General features: G+C 57.7%; 1 protein-coding gene across 2 annotated transcripts in view; it reads left to right on the top strand.

Moving 5' to 3' along the window:
- The first annotated feature begins 3,976 nt into the window (after positions 1 to 3,976).
- COLEC11 (collectin subfamily member 11) overlaps positions 3,977 to 26,056 on the top strand; it is a 28,566-nt gene continuing 6,486 nt past the window's right edge. Inside the window, exons 1-3 of one of the 2 annotated variants that reach the window (XM_030309071.1) lie at positions 3,977 to 4,060; positions 8,393 to 8,536; positions 15,573 to 15,644. In XM_030309071.1, coding sequence (XP_030164931.1) covers positions 8,419 to 8,536; positions 15,573 to 15,644 — 190 coding nt within the window. In that variant the 5' untranslated portion in view covers positions 3,977 to 4,060; positions 8,393 to 8,418. The remainder of the gene's footprint in view (positions 4,061 to 8,392; positions 8,537 to 15,572; positions 15,645 to 26,056) is intronic. The other variant, XM_030309070.1, reaches the window with a different exon arrangement.

Here is a 26,056-nt window from a genome sequence, read left to right as displayed (position 1 = left end):
GGGTGACTCCAGGGAAAATTCCTGTCCAGAGACAGACAGGCCTGATCCGGCCCTTGTGTGCGGATGGCTCCGCTATCTGTGGGAGATGTAAATAATTCTGGGGAGCCGTGCCAGATTCTCACTGTGACCCACTGCGCGGGGCCAGGCTGCTGGAGGGGTCGGGGTTCACCGGGAGAAGCCCGAGCCCAGGGCCATGACTTGCACGCTTTCGAGAAGAAAACTGAGGGCGGGACGGAAGACAGAGAAGGTCTGGAGGGAGACGTGCCTAGTGATTTCTCATGACTTTTTGGTACTTGTTGGCCAGGCAGGCGTAAACACGATTCCCCATTGAAACTCGGTTCCAATTTACAAGCTACTTGAAGCAGGTACGTTAGTATAATATTACCACCTCTTCTGTAACCAAGAGTGACTCTCAGGTTTTGGCACTTTTTGAAAGAGCCCTTAACAATTCGGGACACAGAACAAAAGGTAAGTGTCCCAGGTCAGTGGTGAGACAGGAGGAGGGTTGCGGGGGGGGGGGGGTGGGCGTGGGACAGGCTCGCTGTCTGCTCGTCCCACGCGGTCTGCAAAGCATGAGCTGGGCAAGGGCTGTCACTCTCCGCCCTGTCTCCTGCGCTCTCGCCACAGTGCCAGCGCCTCGTGGGAGGGCAAGTGCTGAGGACTGAATAGGGGCTGACTCAGGGGTCCTTGCTGGCACCTGGATGCCGCGCCTTCCCCTCAGCTGGCGTTGAGCGTGGGCGAGGGGATGCACCCTCGGGACACCGTATGCCGTCACCCAGGACTGCGGTCTCAGGCCTCCTGTCCGGTGACGCTCGTGGCACCAGGGGCGTCTTTGGGGCGTGGCTCTTCCTTGTGGTGGGGAGTGTCCAGAACACCGTGGGACTCTCGGCAGCATCCCGGCCCCTTCCCCCCAGAAGCCAGCACCGCGCCCCCAACCGCACAGCGTGACGGTATCTCCAGAATGCTGCCAAACGTCCCCGGGCAGGGGTGAAGTCAAGTTGGGCTGTGTTAGTTTGGATTTCAGTTGGTTAAGTTGTTCTGACACCTGTCACCACACGGATGAACCTTGGGGACGTTACGCTCCGTGAAATAAGCCAGTCACAAAAAGACAAATACTGCTTGCTTCCCATTACGTGAGAGTCTTAGAATAGTCAACATCATAGAAAGTCCAGCAGTGGTGGCCAGGGGGCTGAGGTGGGCGTGTGACGGGGCTGTGGCGTTAACGGGTACGGAGGTCCGGTTTCACAAGAGGGAAGGAATCATGGAGGTGGATGGGATGCGTCACGTGACATCTGAATGTATTCAATACCACCGAACTGTATACTGAAGAGTGATTAAGACGGTGAATCGTACGTCGTGTGTGTTTTATCACAAGGACGAGAAAACTTAAAAAAGCAGTTGGGTGTATTTGTGTGGGTTCCCTGCTCTGCTTCTCCATATAATGAATCTTGACGTTGGGCAGACTGGTTCCCCCTACTTCATTCTTCGTTTCCAAATTGTTTTGCCTCTTCTGCCTCCTTTGTCTTCTAGTTCTGGAAGAATCCTGTCTCTGTCTACAAAGCTTCCTGCTGGGATTTCAATAGGAATCGTGTGAAGCCTGTAGATCACTTTGGGGGGAATCCGGCCTCCTTTCTGCGCGGAGCCTTCCCGTCCCGGAGCTCGACGCGCCTCGTGGTTTCTTAAACCTGCTGCGATTTTCCCGGTCGGCGCGTTGTTTCAGCACTTAGGTCCTGCACGTGTTTTGTGAGGTTTCCATCCAGGCATTTCGTTCCTTTGAGCGACTGTAAATGATTTTTAATTTCGGAGTCTACGTGTTCGCTGCTCGCTCGCGGAAGTGCCCCGGGTTTCCGTGTGTTCATGTTGTACTCGGAGCCTTGCTGAGCCCCCTTACCGGTTTTAGGAATTTCTGTAGACTCTCCGGGATTCTCCAAGCAGACACTTCTGTCGTCTGCACAAGGGGCTGTTTGGTGTTTCTTTTCTGACCCGCGTGCCTTTTCTTTCCTTGCCGTGTCTTTTGCCCTGGCCGGGACTCCAGCGCTGCGTTGCAGTGGTCAGAGTGGATGTCCTGCCGTGTCCAGATCTTAGGAGGGAGATGTTCAGTCTTTCCTGAGTATGATGTTATCGTAGGTTTATTTAAACATTGATGCTGCTTTATCAGGTTGAGAAAGCCCCCCCCTTCAGAGAGTTTTTTTTTCATGAAGAGGTGTGTTGAATTTTGTCAAATGCTTTTTCTTGTACCTGTTGATATGATCATGCAATTTTTCCTTGTTAGCTTTTACTACGGTTGATGACACTGCTGGACTTTTGAATATTGACCCAGGCTTACATCCCTGAAACACTCCACTTGGTGACAGTTTATAAATCTTTCTTATGTATTGCTGAATCCTATTTGCCAGCATTTCGTTAAAGATTTTTGCATCTGTATTCGTGAGGGTTATCGGTCTACAGTTTTCTTTCTTTCTTTTTTTCGTACTGTCTTTGTCTGGTTTGGGTATCAGGGTCATGCCAACTTCATAAAATGAATTGGTGAATGCTCCTCCCTCTTCTGTTTTCTGGAAGAGGTATGTAAACTTGGTGTTAATTCTTCTTTACAAGTTTGGTAAAGGGGCGCCTGGGTGGCTCAGTCGGTTGAGCGTCCGATTTTGGCTCAGGTCATGATCTCGCAGTCTGTGGGTTCGAGCCCCAACGTGGGACTCTGTGCTGACAGCTTGGAGTCTGGAGCCTGCTTCGGATTCTGTGTCTCCTCTCTCTGACCCTCCCCCGTTCATGCTCTGTCTCAAAAATAAATAAATGTTAAAAAAAATTAAAAAAAATTAAAGTTTGGTAGAATTCTCGTATGAAATCACCTGGCCTGCCTGGAGTTTCCTTTTTGGGAGTTTTTTAAGTTACAAATTCAGTTCCCTTCATTGTTATGGGGCTGCTAAGTCGTCTATTTCATGCTGGGTCCATTGTGGTAGATCCTGTGTTTCCCTGGAAGTGGCCCATTTGGTCCAGGTTGTGAGATTTATTTATGCTATTAGGTGGTTTTAACAAAGGATCCATTCTTTTTCGTGGATTTTGCGATGTGCATGGAATCTGACAGGTTTTACAAAATTTGTAATCTCTTAAGATTTTTCTTTTCGGTATAAATACAAATGCACCATTGAATGTGGCATTTAAGAAAATGTTTTTAATGTTTATTTATTTTTGAGAGAGAGAGACTAACACAGCACGAGCCGGGGAGGAGCAGAGAGAGAGACGCAGAATCCGAAACAGGCTCCAGGCTCCGAGCTGTCAGCACAGAGCCCAACACGGGGCTCAAACCCACGAACTGTGAGATCATGACCTGAGCCGAAGTCAGACGCTCAACCGACTGAGCCATCCAGGTGCCCCTGAATGTAGCTTTTTATGATCCTAATTTTATGTGTGTATCTCTTTCTTAAAGAAGCACCCCCCCCCCAAGAGTCAGGCTGCGCAGAAGCTGGACCCGCCCAGCCCACCGCACAGAGAGATTCTGGGGGCACATACGAAGCTTCGGTGAGCGCGGTGAGTCTGGGGTCTCGCCGTGGGTTCAGTCTCGACCAGTAGATGAGGTTAATGCTGTGAAGTGAAAGCCCACACGGAGAACGGGAGAGGAAGCGTGTCAGCTGCGCGTGTTTCTGTCTGATGTGACACCAGGTGATAAGGACCACTCAATGCTTTCCTGCATCCCCACCGTCCTCCCGGAAGAGAAGCACAGAACAGACCCAGGACAGTCGGGGTGGCGTCGGGGGTGAAGAGCTGGAAGGACTCTTCGGGGCGGGTCCGTGGTCTGCCGGGAGCCCTGACCTCCGGGAGTTTGCAACGTTCCCACACCCTCCTCGCCGCCCTCCCGCGGGGCAGCTGATGTATTTCAAACAGGAAGCTCTTTGCAGATAAGGCTGCAGCCTGATTTGCCGGGCAGCCTGACAGCCGGGGCCCCGCTCGCCTGGCCTGTGGGGCTCAGCGGCCTCTGTAAATAGCAGCCATGAGGCTCCCGGGTGCAGTGTCCTCGTGGGTCCCCGACCGTCAGGACGCCCCCTTCGCCTAGCGTGCGCTGCAGGTAGGGACACTCTACCGGGTGACCTGGCGGTCTTGGAGGGCAGGACGGGGGTCGCCTGGTCGAGGCGAGGTTCCGGGTACGGCCAGAGATGGGAGAACAGACGGGAATCTGTTCTTAGGTCCCCACAAAGGATGGGGGTGTCACGTGAACCAGGCACTAGAATTCCACCGTTTTGTTAATTCACCAGTTTGTGGTGGAAACTTCCCGGGGATAACTGACGACGACCTAGGGCTGCCGGCTACCAGACGGTTGGGGGAGGCCTTCTCAGCTCCGCACACGTTCAGAGAGGTGGGGCAGCGAGTTTCTGAATCGCCAGTCGCAGCGTGGGGCCGCACGGACAACAGCAGTAACCTGTACCCGTGGCCGGTAGCTCTGTTTTGGGGTTCGGTAATGGGAATGCCAGATGCGTGCAAAGATAGGACCGGAGAAGGTCACTTTCAAGCGCAGAGAGGGTCGCCTGGTACGGAGTGGGGGTTTCTCGTCTCCCGAACTGGATGAGACATGGTGCGACGGGGGCCCTTCCTGGCCTGCTGGCTGTGACAACTTGGAGGCCGAAGTTAGGAGGTGCTTATGAATTTAAAAGGCAAAGTTGGAGAGCCGCCGTGTGTGCGTAACAGGACTTTCCTGGGGGCCAGAGCCGCGCCCGACCTCTCACGGCTACTCTGGTTCATCCACAAGCTTGAGAGGCCCGTGAGTGACGAGAGGAGACAGAGGTCGGAGAACACGACGGGAAAAGCCTCTTACTCTGCGTGTGCCTCTCGGGTGGGCTCTGGGGAAGGACCCCTCATCAGCGTCACCGTCACCATAGGAAGCAACCCCCTCGTGGGGGTGGGGGCCCCAGCGCCCCGGTGCTCCTGGATGTGGTTCTCCGTCTATAAATGGTGGGCCCTAATGTGGATGTTTAATGAAAACGTACCACTGTACGTTTGGCAGATTAAGCCACATTGTTTGCATCGTCTCCTTCATTCTCATAAGGAACGGTGACTGAGAATTCCAAATTGCATCTCCCCTCTGAAACCCTGGCTTCCTTCACTGAAGGGAGGGTGGGAACCTCCTGGTCTCTGGCCGGGAGATAAGGATGTTATTCTTAAAGGAGGCCAGGAGCTTCTGCGTTTACAAACAGAATTCCTCTCCTCCGGGGCGGGCGAGCCAGAACCCTGGGGAAGGGGCTCCCACCCAGGGCCGCCCTGCTCTCTGCCCTGCTGATGCGCCAGCAGCGAGGGCCTCAGGGAGGCGTTCTGGCTTCTGCCGGTTCTGGGCTGTCCCCTCCCTGGGCACCTCCTTGCTGGGCAGGTGGCAAGCAAGCCGCCTCGTGTGAGGGCGATGGGTCGGGCTGAGCAGCGTGGCGGTCTCTTGACACACGCCTTCTATCTGGAGGGGAAGTTTCCAGGTCAGCTGTTGACACCCCAAAACCTAAACCCTGTTTGCCTCCCCACATACCAGCAAATGCCCATTGGCTTCCGCACGAAAGTAGGTGTGGAACAGATGTTTGTCATGACTCTTTTTTTTTGAGAGAGAGAGAGAGAGAGAGACCATGTGCAAGTAGGGGAGGGGCAGGGGGAGCGTGAGAGAGAATCCCAAGCAGGCTCCACACTCAGCAGAGTCCGATTTGGGGCTCGATCCCACGACCCTGGGATCCTGACCTGAGCCCTAAATCAAGAGCTGGACACTCAACCGACTGAGCTGCCCAGAAGCTCGTATCGTGACTTAAAAAAAATTTTTTTGGGGGCACCTGGGTGGCTCAGTCGGTTAAGTGGCCTACTTCAGCTCAGGTCATGATCTCGTGGTTCATGAGTTCAAGCCCCGCGTCGGGCTCTGTGCTGACGGCTCGGAGCCTGGAGCCTGTTTCCGATTCTGTGTCTCCCTCTCTCTCTGACCCTTCCCCGTTCATGCTCCGTCTCTCTCTGTCTCAAAAATAAATAAATGTTTAAAAAAAATTAAAAAAAAATTTTTTTAATGGTTATTTATTTTTGAGAGACAGAGGGCAAGTGGGGGAGGGGCAGAGAGAGGGAGACACAAATCCGAAGCAGGCTCCAGGCTTCCAGCCGTCGGCACAGAGCCCGACGCGGGGTCTGAACCCACAAACCGCGAGATCATGACCTGAGCCGAAGTCAGTAGCTTAACCGACTGAGACACCCAGGCACACCGTGCCTTTTTTAAAATTGAGAGATTATTGACATATAACATTACGTTATCAAACACTGTTCAGAGCTACATCCTGGAAAGAGCCAAAGCCTTTGCTTCTACAGCAGCTAAGATCCTTGCAGTGAAGGACACACTGCAGTGACCGGGCCGGGCTGTCCTTTGTTCAGAAACTGTTAGGGATTCCGGGACCCTGACGGCCGTGTGGCAGACGGACCGCGAGGCCGTGTCCACGCGGGCCCCTTGCTCTGCAGCGGCCGTGTGTCCGAGGGGCTGGCCCTGGGAATCACGTGCGGACGTCAGGCATGGAAAACCCTTGGGGAGCTGGACAGGCAGTAGCAGGAAGAGAGCACCCACTTCTGTGTGTTGTGCTCGTGAACTCCTGTTCGTTCGTTCGTTCGTTCGTTCGTTCACGGATTCTTTCCTTCACTCGGCCAGGGTGCCCTGAGCGCTTTGCCAGCTGCGGGCGTGACCTACTTCCCGACCACGTTGCGGGCTCGGGGCCCCCCGGCCCAGCCGGCAGAGGAGAAGGGAAAGGGCAAAGGTCATCCCTGTGGGCTGTGGGCGACCTCGCACGTCTTCTCCCTCCTGCAGTCGGTCACCTGTGTGAGCGCCACAGGCTGAGCGCCAGCCTCCTGGTCTAGTTGTGGTGCGACGCTGGCCGTTCAGCCTCCCGCGGCCTGGGCCTCGCCACCCTCGTGGCGAGAAGCGAGGTCCCCAGGTGGTTTTGGGAACTAAATAAGATCAACGTGTCTGGGTTAGGTAATAAATGGTGGCTCCTTTCCTCTCTACCAGACATAAACCAACACACAATAAAAGCCACGGCATCGTGATGTAAGCGGGCAGGTGGGCCCACTCTGGTGCTCAGTGGCTGACGGGAGCAGAGGGGACAGGTCAGGTGCGTCAGGAGGCCCCAGGTCCTGACCCCACCGTCCCCACCGACGAGGGGTAACTCTGGGCAGCTGATTTCGTCCCCCATCTGTGGTCCCCTGGCTGGTGGGACGGGAGCAGTGTGCTGACCTCCGTGGGCCTTCTCTTCTCCCCCATCGAGGGACAATCAGCCTCACCCCTACCCTCTACAGTCCACCCCGTGGTCACGCAGAGGGGAGCTGGGGCCTCCCTGCAGGTGTCACGGAGCGCAGGCGGTTTCTGCCTGCGTCCTTTTCATGGAGAAAGCGGCACAGCGTGGGCACGCTAAGGAGGGCACCGGAGTCTCAGCTCAGAGACTCTGGCTTCCTCTGTCTGGAGCCGTCGCGGGCCGCGGGGCCCTCACGCCGCGTGGTGACGGCAGCATCATGCTGTCTTCAGCAAGTGCTTGCCGCGCATGGGCCCAGCCCCTTGCAGACCTCTCGTGCTCCATGGCTCCTCCTCAGGGGGACCTCGGGGGCTCCAGCCTCCCCTGTAAGGTGAGCGCAGGCTGACAACGGAGTTGTGATGCGGCCCGGGCACCGGTCCCGGTGCTGGCCTGCAGCCGGGCGCGTGGCTGTGCCCAAACGCTGTGCCATGTGAACGTAAAAGTCTCGGAGTGGGGGGTGTCTGGATGTCGCCACCAAGCCTTCCCCACCGGCACTTGGGGGAGGGACGCACGGCCAGCTGTGTGCACCCTGCGCCTTCCAGGGTCTGTCCCCGTCCTGCCCCCCCACCCCAGGGACAGATCTCGGTGGTGTAGGTGATAGACTTAGATAATCAATGAGCTGTATCTGCACGTGGCAACGTGGGCGAGCCTAGGGCAGAAGGTCGAGTAAAACAGTCGAGGCTCAGAGGACTATGGTGCCTTATAAAGTCCCAAACCGAGCAAACTGCACAACATATTGTTGAAGAATGCAGGGGCCTACGGTAATGCCAGTTAGGAAACCGCAGGAGACGCACGTTCACGGCCCCAGAGTCAGGCTCCTCAGGGGCTTGGGGTGGTCCTGGGCCCGGGGACTGCGGGGCCACTGTGCTAGGAGAAGTGTGGTACTTTCCATGCGACCGTGCCCCTGCCTCTGTGTGTACCAAGTATCCGCCACAGGGAAGCAGACGTGAGAATCCGCTGTCCGCTGTCGGGATGGAGGTCCGAGCGGGGCCGGCAGGGGAGGCACGGGCGGGCCCACGAGGGAGGGCCCCAAACGCGGGGACAGGCCCGACAGCCACCTGCGCCCTGGCCCCGGGTTCTGAGTTCCCGTCACTGTGTCCCCTTCCCTCTTGCAGGAGTCAGCGTCCCGCACGCGCTCGTGATGAGGAGGGGTCTGGCTCTCCTCGGCCTGGCCTTCCTGTGGCTTCTCCCGTCTGGACGTCCTCAGCAGACGGCGGAAGACGCCTGCTCCCTGCACATCCTCGTCCCGGGCCTCAAAGGTAACCCTGACCGCGGCCTCCCATGCGCGGCCGAGTGCCAGCTCAGGGTCTGACCTCCGTGCGCCTCAGTTTCCCCATCTGCAAAATTAAGGGTTGGACTACATAATGTGCACACTTCCTTTGGCCAAGAGATCCTGTCATTCTGAAGCTACAAGCCACTGCTGACGTGTGGTCCATGCACCCCACACACGTTATCGCAAATGACTTGCAGAGTGAGATCTCATCTGGGCCATTTTTTTATGTTTACTTATTTTTGAGACAGAGAGAGAGACAGAACGTGAGCGGGGGAGGGGCAGAGAGCGAGGGAGACACAGAATCCGAAGCAGGCTCCAGGCTCCGAGCCGTCAGCCCAGAGCCCGACGCGGGGCTCGAACTCGCGGACCGCGAGATCGTGACCTGAGCCAAAGTCGGACGCTCAACCTACTGAGCCGCCCAGGCGCCCCAGCCTCTGGTCCATTTTGCAGATAAGGACATTCAAGGCCCAGGGACATGTAGCAATTTGCCAAACAAACTGGGTCACTCAGGCTACGAAGCCAGTGCTCCTACGCCAGTTCCTGAGAGCTCTAAATTCCTACTTTAAAAAACAAACAAGCAAAACCCCCCAACACTTTTCTCTTGTTGGTTTGCATATAATTTACTCCTGGTGGAGCTTGCCCGGCGGAGCCGGTGGGGGGCGGGCACCAGCACAGGGGAAAGAGTCAGGGCCCTCAGACTGGCATCTTCATTCAGAAAAGGTCCCTGGTTTCTCCGTAGCTCGGGCAAGAGATTCCACAACGTGATTCCCAAGTGGGATCCACCATTCGAGGGCCCCAGTGCAAGATGCAAATGTGGGCTTCTTGTTCAGAGTTATAAAAAGACTTCAAATCAGGGCCAGGGCACATGCCCCACGCGGGGTGGGCGAGCTTGGGCCTCTCGCTCCAGGAGCAAGAGGCAAGGGCGGGAGGGGCCGGCCCACGACTTGCACTGATTGCCTCGCGTGCCCCCGAATTCCATTCTGCTCCCTTCCCACTCGGATGGTGCGCACCCCGGGCCCCAAAGCCTGGTCTCTGCCGGATGGGACTTTTGCGGGAATGCCTACGGCCCTCCCCATGGAGATCGTTGGAGAACATAGACTCACATTTAGGGGCTGTGGACCCGTGACGAGAATGGCTGCCACCAAAGTCAGAGCCAGGTGCCTCCTGAGACCTGTGGGAGGCGAGGCGGTAGGCCCCAGCTCAGCGTGGACCAGGCAGGGGTCCCCGGGGAGCAGGACAGGGTGGGCCTCCTTGCAGGACCCGGATGCCGTGCTCCCAAGGGCCTGTCCTCTAGCAGGTAACAAGACACGTTTCCAGGTCGTGTGGAACCGTGTGGGATGCTTCGGGGCCGCGGAGTGTGTCTTCCAGACGTGCTGGTCAAGCGCAGCCCTGCCCCAGAGTGACCGGCCTGGCCACCCCAAAGGGACAATTCCGTAGAGAACGCCTTCTCACACTCACCGAAGTCCTTATGACCTGGACGTCCCGCTTTTATGTCCAGCCTCATTGAGGTTTAACTGGCAGGTTGTATGTGTTCAAGGGGACGACTGAACACACGGAAACCTCGTGAAGTGACGTCACAGCCACATTCGTTAGCCCGCCGGCCCCTCCCACCGTCCCATGCTGTGTGTGTGTGGGGGGGGGTGGGGCGAGGCCTGGGGGTCTCGTGGTGACCCAGGACCAAGGGGGCAACACGGCCCTGAGCTGGCCGACCCGATGCAGAGAGCCCTCACTCGGCGTCCGGATTTTACCGTTCTGCTGTTTAGCCTGGGCAGCAGGGGGAGGGGAGAGGAGAGAAATCTGTGCCAAAAAAGACCAGATGATTCGGGGCTCGTAAGCGACGCAAGCTCAGGATGCGGCAGACTTTTGTCCCCTGCAACAGGAGCCCCTCCCTCTGCCGTCTGCGGCGGCCGGGCCCCACTCGGTCGGCCCCCCTGCGCGCGGCCTCACGGGGCCCGGATGCTCAGCGGTCCTCGCCGCTGGACGCAGCCCCCTGGTCCGACCTGGCAGAGAGTTGGTGACGCCGCCCCCACACGACGCCCCCGACGGCAGAGAGCGCTCAGCCCCGACGACGACTCTCGGTGGGCTCGGGGGCGTGGTGGCTTCAACGCCCGCCTGTGAGTGGCCCCGGTGACGGGCGACCCGGCCTGCTGCCCTCTCTGGGACGGCCACGAGAGCCAGCTTGGTGCGCGGGCGTCCGTCAGCGGAGGTGAGAATACGGGCGCGATACAGGCCCCGCTCTGAACACGAAACGAGCACGTAAACGATCTCTTCTTTCGTTCTCCACACGTCCCTGAGACCCCACGGGCCGGGCCCGGGGGGAGGGCCGCTACGGGGACATGAACACAGGCCTCCCCTGTCCGTCGCCGGATCCAGACTGGGCTTCAGAACCTTTCCCGACCTGACTCCTGCCGGCCCTTCTGCACCGACTGGTGTTGGCACTTGGGATGAAATGTATCTGCTGTTCAGACCTTAACAATAGCACGTTCGCTGTGCATTTGGAGAGAGAGACGACTCGTTTAAAAAAGGGTTTTTTTTTAATGTGTACTTATTTTTGAGACACACAGAGAGAGAGAGAGAGAGAGAGAGAGAGAGAGAGAGAGAGAGAATGAACAGGGGAGGGCAGAGAGAGAGGGAGACACAGAATCCGAAGCAGGCGCCAGGCTCCGAGCTGTCGGCACAGAGCCTGACGCGGGGCTCAAACTCACGGACCGCGAGATCGTGACCTGAGCCGAAGTCGGACGCTCCACCAACCGAGCCCCCCAGGCGCCCCAGAACGCGTGTAAGTTTTGAGGGGAGAGGTTCCCAGCCACCCCACCTCCTGAGACCAGCAGACAGCAGGCCCTTCGGACCCTGCCGACCGTGACCAGTGCCGCGAAAGCAGCTTTGTTCTTGAGAAGCACATCAAGGGCTCGGCTCCAAGGAGGAGGCCAAGGTCACCAGGAGGCAGTCCTGCCGCCGATGGCTTCTGTGGCCCCCAGCGCTGCCGCTCCCGAGTTTGGGCGAGCACGGCGAGGGGCGGGACGCGGCTTCTCATAGCAACACCCACGCGGCTGGTGTTTTCCGGGACGCAGCGCGTCCTGTCCCCGGAGCTGGAGAGTCCACGCGGCACAGGTGGCGGGGAGGGTCTCGGGCTCTGGGCTCTGGACGGAGCCACAGGGACCACAGAGGAGTTCAGGGCACCTGCCGCCAGTAGTGGCCGCAACACGTCGGCTAATACGGTCGGTTGTCAAGGAAGCAGAATCGTGGGGAGAACGAAGTTTGAGGGACTTTCTAACTATCTGAGAGCGACCAAGAAAACCCATGTTATTAGGAAGACTCATGTTTAATGATGCGTATTAGTCACCTTTCCTGCTTTAGGAAGAGGGGTTTGTGGGACACGAGGGGCCGTTTGGGGCTGTGAGGGTGTGTCGGTGCCTCAGATACTTGCTACGCACGCCGGTCCGACCAGGTTAGACGCAGGCGCGTGAAGCCGCTGGAGAGCGGGCAGAAGTTGTGCCATCAAGGAGTTTCAGGCCAAGGACGTGGCGCGTGACAGCAGATTGCTGCTGCTGCACGTGTGGCGATGGACGCTCGCCCCCGCTGGGACCCTTGCAGTAGCACGCTCGATGTTCTCCCCTGACACGGAGGGTGGATCGGGTAACGGCCCTGGTGGCTTCATGTGGCCCTCAAGCCTGAGGTCTGAGCGCTGGCTTCTCCCCGCCCTCGTGGGCTCCTGTGGACCAGTCTCTCCCGGTCTCCTGGCCCCTCACCTGTGCGGGCGCTGCCCCCCACCCCCGTCTCAGACACCCTTTTCCCTGTTCCTTGCCTGGCAACAGCCCGTCTCAGTTAGAAGTCCTTTCATCAGAGGGGCCTTTTCCAATCGCTCAACTGAATTATGGCTGTTTCAGGTTGAAATCGTTGCCTCATTTTATCTCACTTTATCTTGCATCCCGCGTTGCAAATGACGATTCTCATGTCAACCTGACTCTCGTTCACGCGCAGGAAGCCTTTACAACCTCCCCTCCTCTTGGGTGGCCGCCGCAATTTCCTCTTCATTCTCGATGTTCCGTGCGTCACTCCGACACGGCCAGGTCGTTTCTGCTCGTCTCTCCTGCGTGGTTCTCCGTGGGCGCTTGCCACGTGCTCTTTTACACCTTCCCCTGGTGCCGGGAGGTCCCAGCTGTTAAATCTGCACACTCTCACGGCTCCAGCGTCTGTTCCCCTTTTTCTGGAATTCCTTTAAGGTGGATAGTGGAACTGGTGGGGCATTTCTTCACTCTCAACTTGATAGCTTTATTTTTATTTTTATTTTTTTAAGTCCAAACAAAGCTTTCCAGTTCTTTATCTCTTCGTGTTGCATTGTGAAAAAAAAACAATTCTTCAGCCTCATTTCTTGTTTCAGGAGCTAGCTTGTATCATGGGCCGTTCTGCTTCTCGGCCTTTCTGTAGTGCGATTCCGTTCAAAAATTAATTTCGTGTACAAGATCTAGTTGGTTCTTTTTCAGTGCTTTTTCATTTTGCTCATAGATACTTATTCTCCCATCTTTTTTTATTTTTAAAACCGTTTATTTATTTATTTTGAGAGATAGATAGAGTGTGCGTGGGGGAGAGGCAGAGAGAGAGGGAGACACAGAATCAGAAGCAGGATCCAGGCTCTGAGCTACAGGGGTTCGAACTCATGAACCGCAAGATCATGACCTGAGCCGAAGTCGGACGCTCCACCGACTGAGCCCCCCAGGTGCCCCATGTCTTATTTTGATGAAGATATTCAGTGTGTGATTTGAGAGCAGGCTCTGACTGCCCCAAGAGTTCTGTTCCTCTGCTGTTTCTCTTTCCTGACGTTGGTGTCCCCAAATGTCTGCACGTTCTTGGTGGTGAGTTCATCCTGTTAGTTGGTATTTCCCACTGGTCTCTCAATGTGTCTCCAAGAATTGCTGTTGTAATAATTTCCTCTCTGAAGAAAGACAAACGACTCAGAGATTTAAGGGCCACGCATGTGTGGTAGGCTTATGTCAGCACACCCTTCGCCGGGGGGCTGGCCAGAGCCTTCCTGGCTGTGGCACGAGGTGACGGTGACATGCCAGCTCTGTCTTCTAGTTTTTGTTGGCACTCACTTTGCTTTTCTCTTTGTTTACTTAAATTTTAAAAATATTTTGGCTATTTATTTATTTTGAGAGAGAGAGCACAAGCAAGCAGGGGAGGGGCAGAGAGAGAAGGAGAGAGAGAATCCCAGCAGGCTCTGCAGTCAGCGCAGAGCCCAGTGTGGGGCTCGAACCCACGAACCGTGAGATCATGACCTGAGCCAAAATCAAGAGTCCGACGCTTAACCGACGGGGCCACCCAGGTGCCCTCTCTTCGTTTACTTAAATTTAAATGGAACGTCCCCTCCTTCCAGCCAGATGATCAGTTTTGGGAATCCCGCTGGGGAATGTGTAACCCAGTCAAGCCTCTCCCCACGTGTGAGTGCCTAGGAGAGTCACAGAGGACCAGAGTTACGCAGACGCTGGCGGGCATGGCGCACACCTGGGCAGGTGCCCCGGCCGCAGGCGGCACCCATGTGCTCTCATAGGAGGAACGCCACCCCGATTAGGCGGGCGAGCCATATAAAAATGGCTGGGATGTGGCACGAGGTCCCGGCCCCCGGAGAGAAGAGGCAGCTGGTGAGGGAACTGGGGGTGCAAACTGGAGAGTCAGGTGAGAAGGTGGCCGTCAACGCAGGGGCTACAGACCTACTGAGGACGATGGCTTTAGAAACGGGACGTTATTTGTAACCACATTCAGCTTGTTGTTGGTTTTGGGAAGGGAAATAACATCATCGGATCTGTGTTTTAGGTGTGGGTTGGGGGGGTGGGGGAGGACTGGGGGGACCCTGATGTCCCCCCAACATTGGGACCCTGTCCTCTGCTCCAGCCACGCCTGCACCGCTCCTTCCGGGTGCCTCCGCGTCCTGTGCCCGTCTGTCCTGCATGTCCAGCCTGAGGGCAGTCACCAGGGCCAGTCCGACGGGGACAGAACACGGACAGGACAGGGAGTGGGCCAGTTAGACCTCACAGACCCGGGCGGGGGTTGCGCTTAGCTGATGAGGGACGCAGAAAAGCAGAGGTGACAGCCGGGCCCGGGCTTGCAGTCTGGGAGCATCAGTGTGGCCACCGGAACCAGGAAAGTTGTAGGACGGACTCATCCCTGGGGAAAAGCCATCAGGTCCATTTGTGGCCAGTGTGGGGTCTCAGGAGACTTAACAGCCCATCTCCCTGTTTCAGTTCTGAATGAAATCAGCAACAGATAAAAGAACAGCGGGTGACTGCCACCAGAACATGCCCGGACCCGTGATAAAGGCGGGGGCATGTAGTGTGGGCGGAGAGCGGGACACGTCTGGGGGCGCGCAGAGTGACTGAGAGCAGGACCCACCTTGATAACGAACTGAATCAGGCGGATGTGCCCACCTGGTCACAGGTGCCCGGCCCCCAAGCAGGAGCATGTGCTGTGGGGGTGGAGGTGGCGGGGTGGGGGGCTCGTGCTGAAGGGACCAGGCGGTGCTGACATGGGCACCTGATTATTCTTCCGGGTGCATCAGCCAGGCGCAGGGTGGGTGGCCAGAAGGACACCTGGCCATGGGGGATCCGAGAGACCCCTGGGCCCCTCAAGCGGCCGTGGGGGCGGAGGGGCAGCCGGGCAGTCAGAGAGGGTCTCAGGGAGGGCTGCGCACCAGAGGGCGAGCTGGCCCGGAGGCATGACTGGAGAGAGGGACACACAACATCCCCGGAGGGAAGGCGGGGGGGCGGAGGCAGAGCCCACACAGATTTGGGGCGGGGCAACTTGAGATCTCGGGATGGGGGCCGGGAGGAGGGGTGAAGGCCTGCGGGGGTGGGAGATGGTCAGAATGAGAGATGAAATCTCCTGGGGGCTGGGGTGGGGGAGAGGAGGCCACGGGGCCTGGCTGGTAGCTCAGATACGGTGACAAGCCGTCTGTTGTCAGTCCTCCCCATGTTACACTGCAGCGTGAGCCCAGAACGAGGTCCTAAATGCGGTGACTTCTTCCACAGGGGATGCCGGACAGAAGGGGGACAAAGGTGCACCCGGACGGCCCGGAAGAGTCGGCCCCACGGGAGAGAAAGGTACCCGCCCCTTCCCCCCTCCCTCCCCCAGGTCTGGCCCTTCCGGGCCCCTCAGAGACCTGCCCGAGAGGAAACAGCTGGCGCTCTGGCTCCTGCAGGAGCCACGGGGTGGGGGGTGGGGGGTGGGGAGTAGGGGGGCGGGGATTCAAAAGGAATTCGACACCTTGGAGTGAACCAGGGTGCAAGAGTGCCCCTTCCCACCTAATAGGGTGGTTACGTGCATGGAAATTCGGTCCTGGCCTAGCCCCTCACCAGCGTCCTCTGCAAAATGGGGATCATTTGTGAACATTACACGTATAAGTGCAATTGTGAGACTGTGCAACAGTTATGGAGAAGTGCACGCAGTGATGGAGGTGTGCCAAAAGTTATGGAGGATTCCAAGCAGTTTTGTGGAGGCGTGCGGGCAGTTAAGCAGGCGTGCGAGCAGTGATGGGAACATTTAACCAGATAAGAAGGTGTGTGAGCAGATAAGGAGGCGTGCGAGCAGTGATGGGGGTGTGCAAAGGACCAAGTGGACAGACTTGGCTGGTGTGTGTGGGGCTACACAGTGGCTCCCCCACCTTGGCTAAAAGACCCTAATTGCTGACTCTGCTGCTTCCTTCTTAGTACAGCAGTGTCATTGTCCCTGTCCCCTGGGGGCCGTGCTGAGTCCTACAGGAAATAGATCGTACCCGCGAAGTCGCTGCCCAGTAAACGGGGTAGAGGCGCGTGCCAGCGTATACCCACTCTGCTCTGGGAATTACGCTGCCATCCGTCCAGCTGGTCCCCCAGTCGATCCCGTAACACTGGAGAGCTAGGTGGTTTCCAGTTTTCAAAAAGTTATTACAACAATGCAGATAAAGGCCATTGAGCATATACAGTAAAACCTTGGACCGCGAGTAACTTGTTCTGCGAGTGTTCCACAAGACGAGCAAGCATTTCCAATAAATTTTAACTTGATAAACGAGCGATGTCTTGCAATACGGGCGGTACGTGACACTGGACGTCACGTGATCACGTCCGAGCCAATGGTTCTTGAAACTCGCTTTGATATACGAGCGCTTTGGATTACAAGTGTGATTCTCGGACAAATTATGCTCACAAACCAAGGCTTTACTGTGTATTCAAGCATATGCACTACTTTTTCACTTTTTTGAGGTTGATTTCTGGACATGCTCCTTTTGATGCACGAGTCATGAGTCGGACAGCTGCACACACCTGGGAAGCCCCTGGTCACATTCAAGACCCAGAGTATTTTGGTCACGATGCCTCCATCATCCCTGATGATTTTTATTTCTTGTTTTCTCCTTCGCTCCTAACAAATTAGTTAAAAAAATAAATGAACTATTCTCATAGTTCAAAGTTCAAAGCCTACTCCTTCTCAAAGTTCAAAGAAACTCCGTGCTCCCTGGCACCCTCCCCCCCACTGGGTTGATTTCTCTTTTCAGAGATAGTCCGCGAATCGAATCGGCAAGCACGTGTACGCTCTATTCCTCCCTCCTTTTGTGCAGACGGTTACACTGTACACGTATTGATCTGCATTTCCCTCTTTCACTTAACAATATGTCCCCGAGATCATTCTATGTGGGCACGGACGTGTTTCCCGCCTCCTCCCCCGTGGTGACGTGGGATTCCGCGTGTGGACTCATCCTGCTTCAACTGGGCTCCGTTCCTGGAGGGGGGTTTGCTGCAGAGAATGATCCAGTATGTGTGCTTTTTAAGCGTGTATGAGTACGGCTTGAAGGTGAATTTCTAACAGTGTGATCGCCAGGTCAGCGTGCTCAAGCATTTGACATTTTGGTCGATCTTGCCCTCCCAAAGGATGGAGGCAATGCGCTCTCTCATGGCCAACACAAAGAACCGTCGCCCGACGCCCTCGCTGAGGTGGGGAGGCTGCCAGTCTGACCGTAGGAAGATGCCGCCTTAGGAGGCTTCACTTTGCTTCTCTCATTATGAACGAAGCAGAGTCACTTTTCGTGTATTTAAAAGCCATTTGTATTTCTTTTCTGTTGGTTCTTCCATTGTGTCTTTTTCAGCCTTTAAAAAATGCTTTTGGGTTCTTTTTCTTCTTGATACGCAAGATACTTTTCCTACCTCTGAATATCTCCTCAGAACACGTTTCCTTAGAATACTTCAAAAAGGCTATCCGTGCGTACCTCTCTATGCACTCTTCCCGTTTTCTGGAGCACTCCATCCGTGGAGCAGGAGTGAGGGAGGCAGGAGCCCCTCTCCTGGGGCCCCTGCAGGATGCCAGCCCGGCTGACCCGGAGGAGAGCCGGCCCCGGGGGGCGGGCGGGGCGGGCTCCGTGGTCAGCTTGTGCCTCGCAAAGTGCTTGGGTTGTGACAATCTCAGAACTACAGGGCTTGCTGTTTTTATTTCATTCCCATACTTCTCAGGAAAGTGGGAAGTGCTGTACATGTACCTCTAATTTTATTACTGAACTAGTTATGAAATTTACGCAGTGGTAAGAGGATGTTTCTCTGCTTCTTTGTGGGGACGATTCTATATTGTGCAGCCGGGAAGTGGGCTAGCTCCCCAATCCTAGATGCTCACAAATTCATCTCACGATCCCGTTTCACCGATGTGTTTTCCAAGTCACCGTGTTTGAGCTCAACAGGCAAGTGGCAGTGAAGTCCTGCCTTCATGAAGTAACTGCCTTGTTTCAGCTCTCTCCAACGCACAGCAGTAACAGGTGCTCTGATAGAAGGTTTATGCATACCGGAAGTGAGAAAGTCAGCCATGCTAAAATCACCCAGAGACTGCTACTTATTTTCGGTATGTTTCCTTTTCTCGTGCTTTTTTTTGCTTTGTTGTGATTACGTTGTTCACATAAATTTGCGTGCTGTTTCTTTTCTTTATCTTGAGAGAGAGAGTGAGTGGGACTGGGGCAGAGAGAGAGAGAGAGAGAGAGAGAGAGAGCTACAGAGGAGCTGACAGAGAGGGAGAGAGAGAATCCAAGCAGGCTCCATACTGTCAGCACAGAGCCCGGCGCGAGGCTCGAAACCACAAACCGCGAGCTCATGACCTGAGCTGAAGTCAGATGCTTAACCGACTGAGCCACCCAGGCGCCCCTTCCTCGTTCCTTCCATATTTTTGGTATTCTGGACAAAGACCACGAGCTGATTTTTGATGTTGGCGCGTTTTATAAAGACGGCTGGACCTACAGCAGGTGTCCCTGGGGTGAGGGTTTGTAGTCTCTGGCCTCCTGCAGACACCCCGCGTGCTGACAGCGCGCTCACGGTCTGCGCTGGACGTGGAGAGAGCCGTGGGCGAGCTCGGAAGTGCCAGGCCCGGCTCCCCTGTGGCAAAGCTCCCAGGAAGGATGAGCGCAGCTCCCGGGGCCTCCACAGACCCCCTCCCCCGGCCCCTGCGCAGCACGGGGTGGCAGCCGCTCAGGGCCTGAGGGTCCTCCCACCCTCTTTCCCACCCTCCCCTCCTGTCCGGGAGGGTTTTGGTGGCTCACAGCCACCGCTCGGCACACTCTTCCTGGTGCCCGGTCTCCAACACCTGTAGCTTCCAGAAGGCTCTTCTCTCCCGCGGAGACGCACGCGGACAGCAGCGAGCATTGCAGGAACCGGGGGTCCGGGACGTGTCTGCTCTTAGCGGTCCGGGCACCACCTGGGCGTGGGCAAAGGGACCGCCGCCTTTTTTCATGTCTCGGAATCATTTTTTTCCGTGTAAACATTACTGGACTCCTTGAGAAGTCTCAAAAGTTTATCAGTTTTTATTTTTTTTTATTTTTATTTTTTCAACGTTTTTTTATTTATTTTTGGGACAGAGAGAGACAGAGCATGAACGGGCGAGGGGCAGAGAGAGAGGGAGACACAGAATCGGAAACAGGCTCCAGGCACCGAGCCGTCAGCCCAGAGCCCGACGCGGGGCTCGAACTCCCGGACCGCGAGATCGTGACCTGGCTGAAGTCGGACGCTTAACCGACTGCGCCACCCAGGCGCCCCAAAAGTTCATCAGTTTTTAAATCTCTGTCACACTTTGCGGTGACCGATGCTGCCGTTCTGAGCTTTCACCCGGTTGCCCCGACGCCGGCTTCCTGCCCACAGCACCGCCCTGCAGCTTCCTCAGCTGGGATCTGGCCGTGCCAGGTGGGGCGCCGTCCGGGCCTCAGGGGCGGGGTCCTCCGCCCTTCTCGGGGTGCTCCCGCTTGCACACGTGTCGTCCGCCTGCCTCACGGTGGCTGCTGAGGGTCCCCAGAGCCTCTCTCCGGCACCTGGCCCAACCGCTGCCAGGAGGTTCACGTGCGGAGTCTCGCCCTCAACTTTCCAACCCACTTTCTCATCTGAGGCTCCACAGCCTTGGGTCTCGTGAGTGCTGACGGCACCCTGAGCCTCCTGTCCTCCTGGCTCAGTGTCTGGGCGAGTCCCTCCCCTCCTCTCCGTTCACCACTGCAGGGTGGGTCCCTTGCCCGACCAGGCGAGTCGTTTTCCACAAGTGCGCCACGGCAGGGCTTCCTCCCTTTGGGGAAGTCCCGGGACTGGATGGATCTGTGGTCCCAACGCTGCCTTTGGGGCTCAGCCCCTCCTTCACATCTTGGGCAGATCGCTAGGAGCCGCTGATGGGGGCCTGCTGCTCCCCACAGTGGAGGGAGTGCCCCTCACCCCCGGGGCTGCTGCTGGAAGTGCGGGAGCGACGCTTACATCGCCCTTTGCCTCCGCGGCTGATCCGCCAATCTCTCTCCCTCCCCTTCTCCCCATTCTGTTTTGTTTCACGGCATGTTTAAAATACAACACACTACGTTTCAGCTAAGGTAGAAAATTTTGGACACCACAAAATACGTATGGATAACATGAGATTGTTACATAAAATTTTATTTTAGAGAGAGTGCACGCATCTGCAGAGAAAAGGGGGGCAGAGAGAGAGGGGGTCAGAGGATGCCAAGCCGGCTCCGTGCTGTCAGAGCAGAGCCCGACGCGGGGCTCGAACCCACGAACTGGGAGCTCGTAACCTGAGCCAAAGTCAAGAGCGGGACGCTCAACCGACTGGACCACCCAGGAGTCCCCGGATGAGGTTATCTGGATGAAATTCACGCAGTGAGGTCCTCTGCATTCGGTCAGGTGACCCGCCAAGACGGCTCCACAGTTCTCACATCAGTGCCAGAAGGATGACACAGCCACTTAGGCCAGCGACTCTCAAACTTCCTCTCTTTGTGAAGCAGCGCGAGTGTCCACAGCATGGAGCACCTGCAGGCAGAGGGGGTCCTGCGGGCTCCGGGACGTCGTGGGCCCTCCCGGCCCCCCAGGCTGCCGCCTACTCTAAGGGCTTTGCAGGTCCCGAAGACCATGGGACTCGGACTCCATCTGGCAAAACACGTGAGCTGCTTACGCTTGCAAACTGTCTCTGGCATCGAGGCCTGAGGGGCATTTCTCCTGGGGTCCTTCGGAAGTGGCCCCGCTGGTGACTGGCCTTTAATGGCAAGTCCGCACCGTGCGTGGTGGGCGTGACCCACCTGCTTTCATCTTGGTCTCACGCGAGACCCGGCGCTTGGAAAGACCTCGATCAATTGAAAAATAATTTGAAAATCAGCCTCTTCAAATATCTTTGAAATCTGCGGTGACCCTGTCCGCCGCGCCGAGGGCCCCAGGGGTGCAGACGTGGGTCTGTGGGTCTGTGGCCAAGGATCGGGCCACGCGGAGCTGGGTTCTTCTCACTGGCTCTGCTCCGCTGCTGCTTCTCAAACCGTGGTGCACAAGGGAACCAGCCGGGCCCTCGTTACAGTGCAGCTTCCGTTCCGGAGGCGGCGGAGACGCGGGCACCCGTCGGCAGGCACCCAGGCGGTGCTGTTCCCGCGTGGAACAGCGTTCCAGCGTCTGCGCTGCAGGTCGGTCGTGAACATCTGCTCGCCCTCACCTGGGTGCCCTGCTCATCTCGGATCCCGTAAAGTGCAACCGCGTCCCGCGGGGCCTCTGGCGGATTTGCTGCGTGCTGGGGCGGGGGGAGGGGCTCGGGTGGGCACACGGAGCGGCCCCCCTGCCAGGGGGACTCAAACAGGAAAAGTGCCCGCCAGCCGATGGATGCCTTTTCCGAAATAACAGAGTCCAGCCGAAGGGGCTTCAGAAACCTCCTGCTGTCCTTTGTCCTTTACTGAAATAAGCGTAATTTGCACATTTCTAGCCTGCACAGCGAGGTGGAAACCGTACAGGGCTGGCTCTGCTGACACGGCCTGCTAAGTGTGTCATCCGCGTTCTCAAGGCGCCCTGCTAGGAGGACAAGATTAGGGGGGCCCCCGGGCCGCTCCCCTTGGAAGCCAGGGCCCTCCTGGCGCGCCAAGGTGGAGGGTGACCCTGTGTCGGTGACAGGCTTTCTGGGCTCTGCAACGTGCACATTACCCTTCGTTAAAAATCGCTGAGGAAGTGAATTCCGAGTGCCCTCTCTCCCCCGTCTCCACTTCAAAGGACTGTGTGAGATCTTCATTAAAATTAATCAGAATCACGTGCCTGCTGTGCTCTGCTCCCGCTCCTTCGTTCCTCCCGTGTGTCTAGAGGACAGACACGCTCTTGTACGCTTCTCATTAGTGGGACGGGACGAGGGAGGGACATCACGTCAGCTCCCGGCTCCCTGGGGAGCCTCCACCAGCTCTTCAAACTTACGGGGACGGGATCTAAGTGTGTCTGGTGCATTTCCAATCACCTCCTACATCCGAGGCAGGGAAATTTGTTTGCTTTTTGCAAAAAGCTTCTTGTCGTTTGGAGGGCAAGAAAACCTTCCCGGAAGCAGGCAAAAAGGCCAAGAGCTCTCGTTCTCATCGGTGCTCCCGTGAGAGCCTCCGGGCTTATTACCACACTATTTCTCTGCCCAAGAAACGTCTGCGAGTGAAAACAAGTCAGCTACACAAACCGCCCGGGATCGCTATGGAGAATGTGCTGACCATCTCGGGGGAGTTTAATGGTTCTTACCTTTGTGTCTCCAACACACCCAAGACACAGAACGTTCCTCTTGGGAACGGTAGCCACCCCAGGGATAGGTCAGCGCACAGGGGCTGTGGCAGGGGGCGAGTGTGCGGGGGGCCTCCTGGGTGCCCTGGTGGTCTGGGTTCAAGCCCAGCCAGTGCTTACCAGCTTCACAACCTCGAGAGGTGTGAGGATAAAAGATACGTTTGTGTTCCTGCACTTGTGCACACACACGGGTGTATGGGTTGTGCGTATGCTTCTACGTGTGTACGTATCTTGGAATAGGCATGTGTATGTTGGCACGTGTGTGCACACAAGGACACGCGTTTACACCTGCATTTATGTTGGCACGTATGGGTGCGGCTTGCATGAGTGTGTCGTATGTGTATATGTGCACACGCGTGTGCACACACGCATACATGCACACTTGCGTATATGCACGTGTGTGCGTATGTTCGTGTGTGCATCGCCCAGCACCGGCAAAGGATGGCTCTGCTCATTCTGCCCAGTGAAAGCAGGTCTGCAGCGGGTGGGAGCCGTGCATGGAGGTGTGGAGTCTCTGACCGGCACTCAGGCCTCGAGGTCCCCAGGGCCGGCCCTTCCCCACACCGGCCCTCCTGTAAGGTTGTTGCGGTGTGTGGCACGACCGGGTTTTGCCACGTCTCAGGGCCTGTGGAGGGGGGCCCGGTGTTAGAGGACATTGTTGAGGGCAAAAGGGACAGTCTGGCGATAGGTAAGGCGGGGCCAACTGGCAGCTGTCCCGGGTCCCCATGGCCAGGTGTCCTCAGCCTCGGCCGAGGCAGCCCGGGGCGGGGGGTGGTGTTTGTCTTCCCATAAGTCCGCAGCATACTTTCAGCCCCGCTGGTGGCAGTGTAGCCTTCCGGGTGTGACTGGCTCCACGGGGAGCCTCTCCGGTGCTGGAAGACCGGCCCCTGCTCCTCAGCCGAGGTGTGGGCTGGAGAAGGAGACCTCAGTCTGAGCGGAACGTACGTTACCATGTGCTCAGCGACCCAGGGTCCCCTTTACAGAGAGGACCCAGAGGCTCAGAGAGGACCGTAACTTGTCCCAGCTTGCATGGGCAAAGGACTGCGATCGGGGTCTCATGTGCTGGGTCCGTGCTCCAGGCCACCGAACAACAGGCCTGCCCAGCTCGCTGTGTGACTCGAGGTGGGTGGCTTTGCCTCTCTGAATCCCAGTTTCGCTGGGGGCAGAGAAAGCGTACTGGACTGTTAGCGCTGCCGCGACAAATACCACGGGCCCGGGGGTGTCAACAACAGCTGTTTATTCTCTCGCGGCTCCGGAGGCTGATGTCTGAGACCCGGGTGCCAGCGTGCCGAGGGCCCCATGACAACCTCTGTCACCCTGCTCCGTGAGCTGCGCAACGTCCCTCCTGGCACCCATTTTCCCCGGAGCCCCCAAGGCACGGTCCCACACTTCTCCGAGGGCAGGGGCCGGGGGGCACGTGACAGCAGCGACCTTGAATCAGCGTTAACGTTGGCCGTGCCATTCGGAGCTGGGCCAAGAGCCAAATGCTCTCAAGTTACTCCCGGGTTTTAAGTTACTCAGAAGGCAGGATGTGTGCGGGACCCTCAGGGCGCGTTTTCCGCTGATGAAATCAATCAGTAATTAATCGTTCTGTGGGGGTGGGGGAAACACTTAGCCGCCACGCACCTGCAGGCAGGCGCTCTCCTCTGGCTCTCCCCACCCCTTCCCTGTGCGGGAGGGAGGGGAGGCGAGACGTCTGGATGGGGGCACAGGGCCAGGTGTTGTTTTCAGTTTCTCTGTGCGGGGCAGGGGGGGGCGGGGGTAGGGCTCAGGGAGCATCCCCTCCCACATTTCGGGGTGGGATCTTCCCAGCGGCCAGCAGGCTCTTCAGTCACGTGATGGGGCCGCACTCACGTCCAGTCTGTGCTCTACTGTGGCTCCCAGTCTCCTCTGTCGTGTTCGGGCTTTTGAACAGCAAGGCGCACTCCATCATCCTCCGGGATCTGGCAGCCCTGCCCCTGTGTCGGGGGATTCAGCGGGGGCCCAGGGTTAGCGCAGGTGCAAGCCTCCCGGCCTCTCTGGGCCTCTGCCTTCCCATCTGGAGACAGGGTTCGGTCGGGCGGTCTCCACCGAGACGTCCTGCTCTGGACGCTGCCTTCGTGGGAGCACCGTTCGGAGCTTGTGTGGTGTTTAGTGGGCCTGACCTTCCCCGTGAGGACGGAGGACGAGATACCGAATGTCCCAGCGGACTGCTGTCACGGCTGGCCGCTGAGTGAAAACGAGCAAAACGACCTCCGGTGTGGGGGACTCGCGACAGTTACAGAGGCACACATGCTGAGGTCATCCTGACACCTGTCCTGCGGCCCAGCCCAGCTTCTCCGGCACTTGAGATCCCTCCCGGGGCCCCAGGAAGGGGGCCCTGTGGAGAGTTGGGGGACAGCTAGGTTAGCCTTTGGAAGGGAGGCCTGGGGAATGAGGCCGGCAGCGGGCGCACAGGCCGTGCGCAGCACTGTCGCCTCCCAGGGAACGTTGATGTTTCCGCAGAACGCTCTTTGCAAGAGGCTGGGTGTGACACGCCACAGTCACCAGGAATTAATTCCTCCCGGTGCTGGAGGCTGGACGTCCAGATCCGGCTGCCTCTGGTGAGGACCTCGTCCCCGGCGGGGGACGGCGCTCTTTCCCCCACCTGCGTCTCTCCTTCCTACCAGGGCCCCACCCTCGTGCCCTCATCTAAGCCCGGTCACCTCCCAAGGCCCACCTGCAGCCCCCGGTTAGGGGTTAGGGCTTCAGCAGCGGACACTGGGTGGGGGGGGGGGGGCACACTTCAGTTCCCTGCGGAGGTGATGGTCGGGCCGTGCTGGGACACTCTGCCCGGGGGGGGGGGGGGGGGGTTTCATCGCTAGATGAACAAAGACAGAACGACCGTGCTCAGAGAAAGAGGCGGCCGTTCCAGCGAGAACTGGAACGTCAGGGGCGCGGCCTGGGGGAAGACAAATGTTGGGCGTGTTTCACTGCGGGCTGCGCCGAGAGTGACGCGGTGCGGGCGGCGCTGTCTGGTGCGGGATCACCGGGCGGGCACATGCGGGGCTGACTGCTGGCCTGAGACCTGTTCTTGGCCGTCTTCCTTTGCTGCCCTGGCGGCTCGCGGTTGGGGTTGATGAAGGTGAGCCTGTCCCGTGGACCCCGTCGGCAGGATAGGCCGGCCTGGTGACCGGAGTGTGGCCGGGCGACTCAGGGTCGTCTGGCTGAGGACGGGAGGCAGGGCTGGCGACTCAGGGGACAGAGCAGAGCAGATAGCGCTCAGCGGCACACGGACCGCTGTGCCCCAAGCTGGCGCAGTGGGGGCTGCCCCGCACTAGGGGGCGCCGTCTCCGCACCCACCCTTCGTTGCTGCCCCACTGGGACCCCCACCCCACCCACCCCGGGCCTCATGCTCTCGCCCCGTCCCACCTGTCTCACTGGGCTCTGACCCTGCGGGCCCCCTCCTGCAGTGGGGTCCTCGGGGCCCGTCCCCTCGGGGCGACATCACCAGGCTGCCTGTTGCC

Source organism: Lynx canadensis, chromosome A3, assembly GCF_007474595.2.
Source record: "Lynx canadensis isolate LIC74 chromosome A3, mLynCan4.pri.v2, whole genome shotgun sequence".
Lineage (NCBI taxonomy): Eukaryota > Metazoa > Chordata > Mammalia > Carnivora > Felidae > Lynx > Lynx canadensis.
This window is presented reverse-complemented; position numbering and strand designations above follow the sequence as displayed.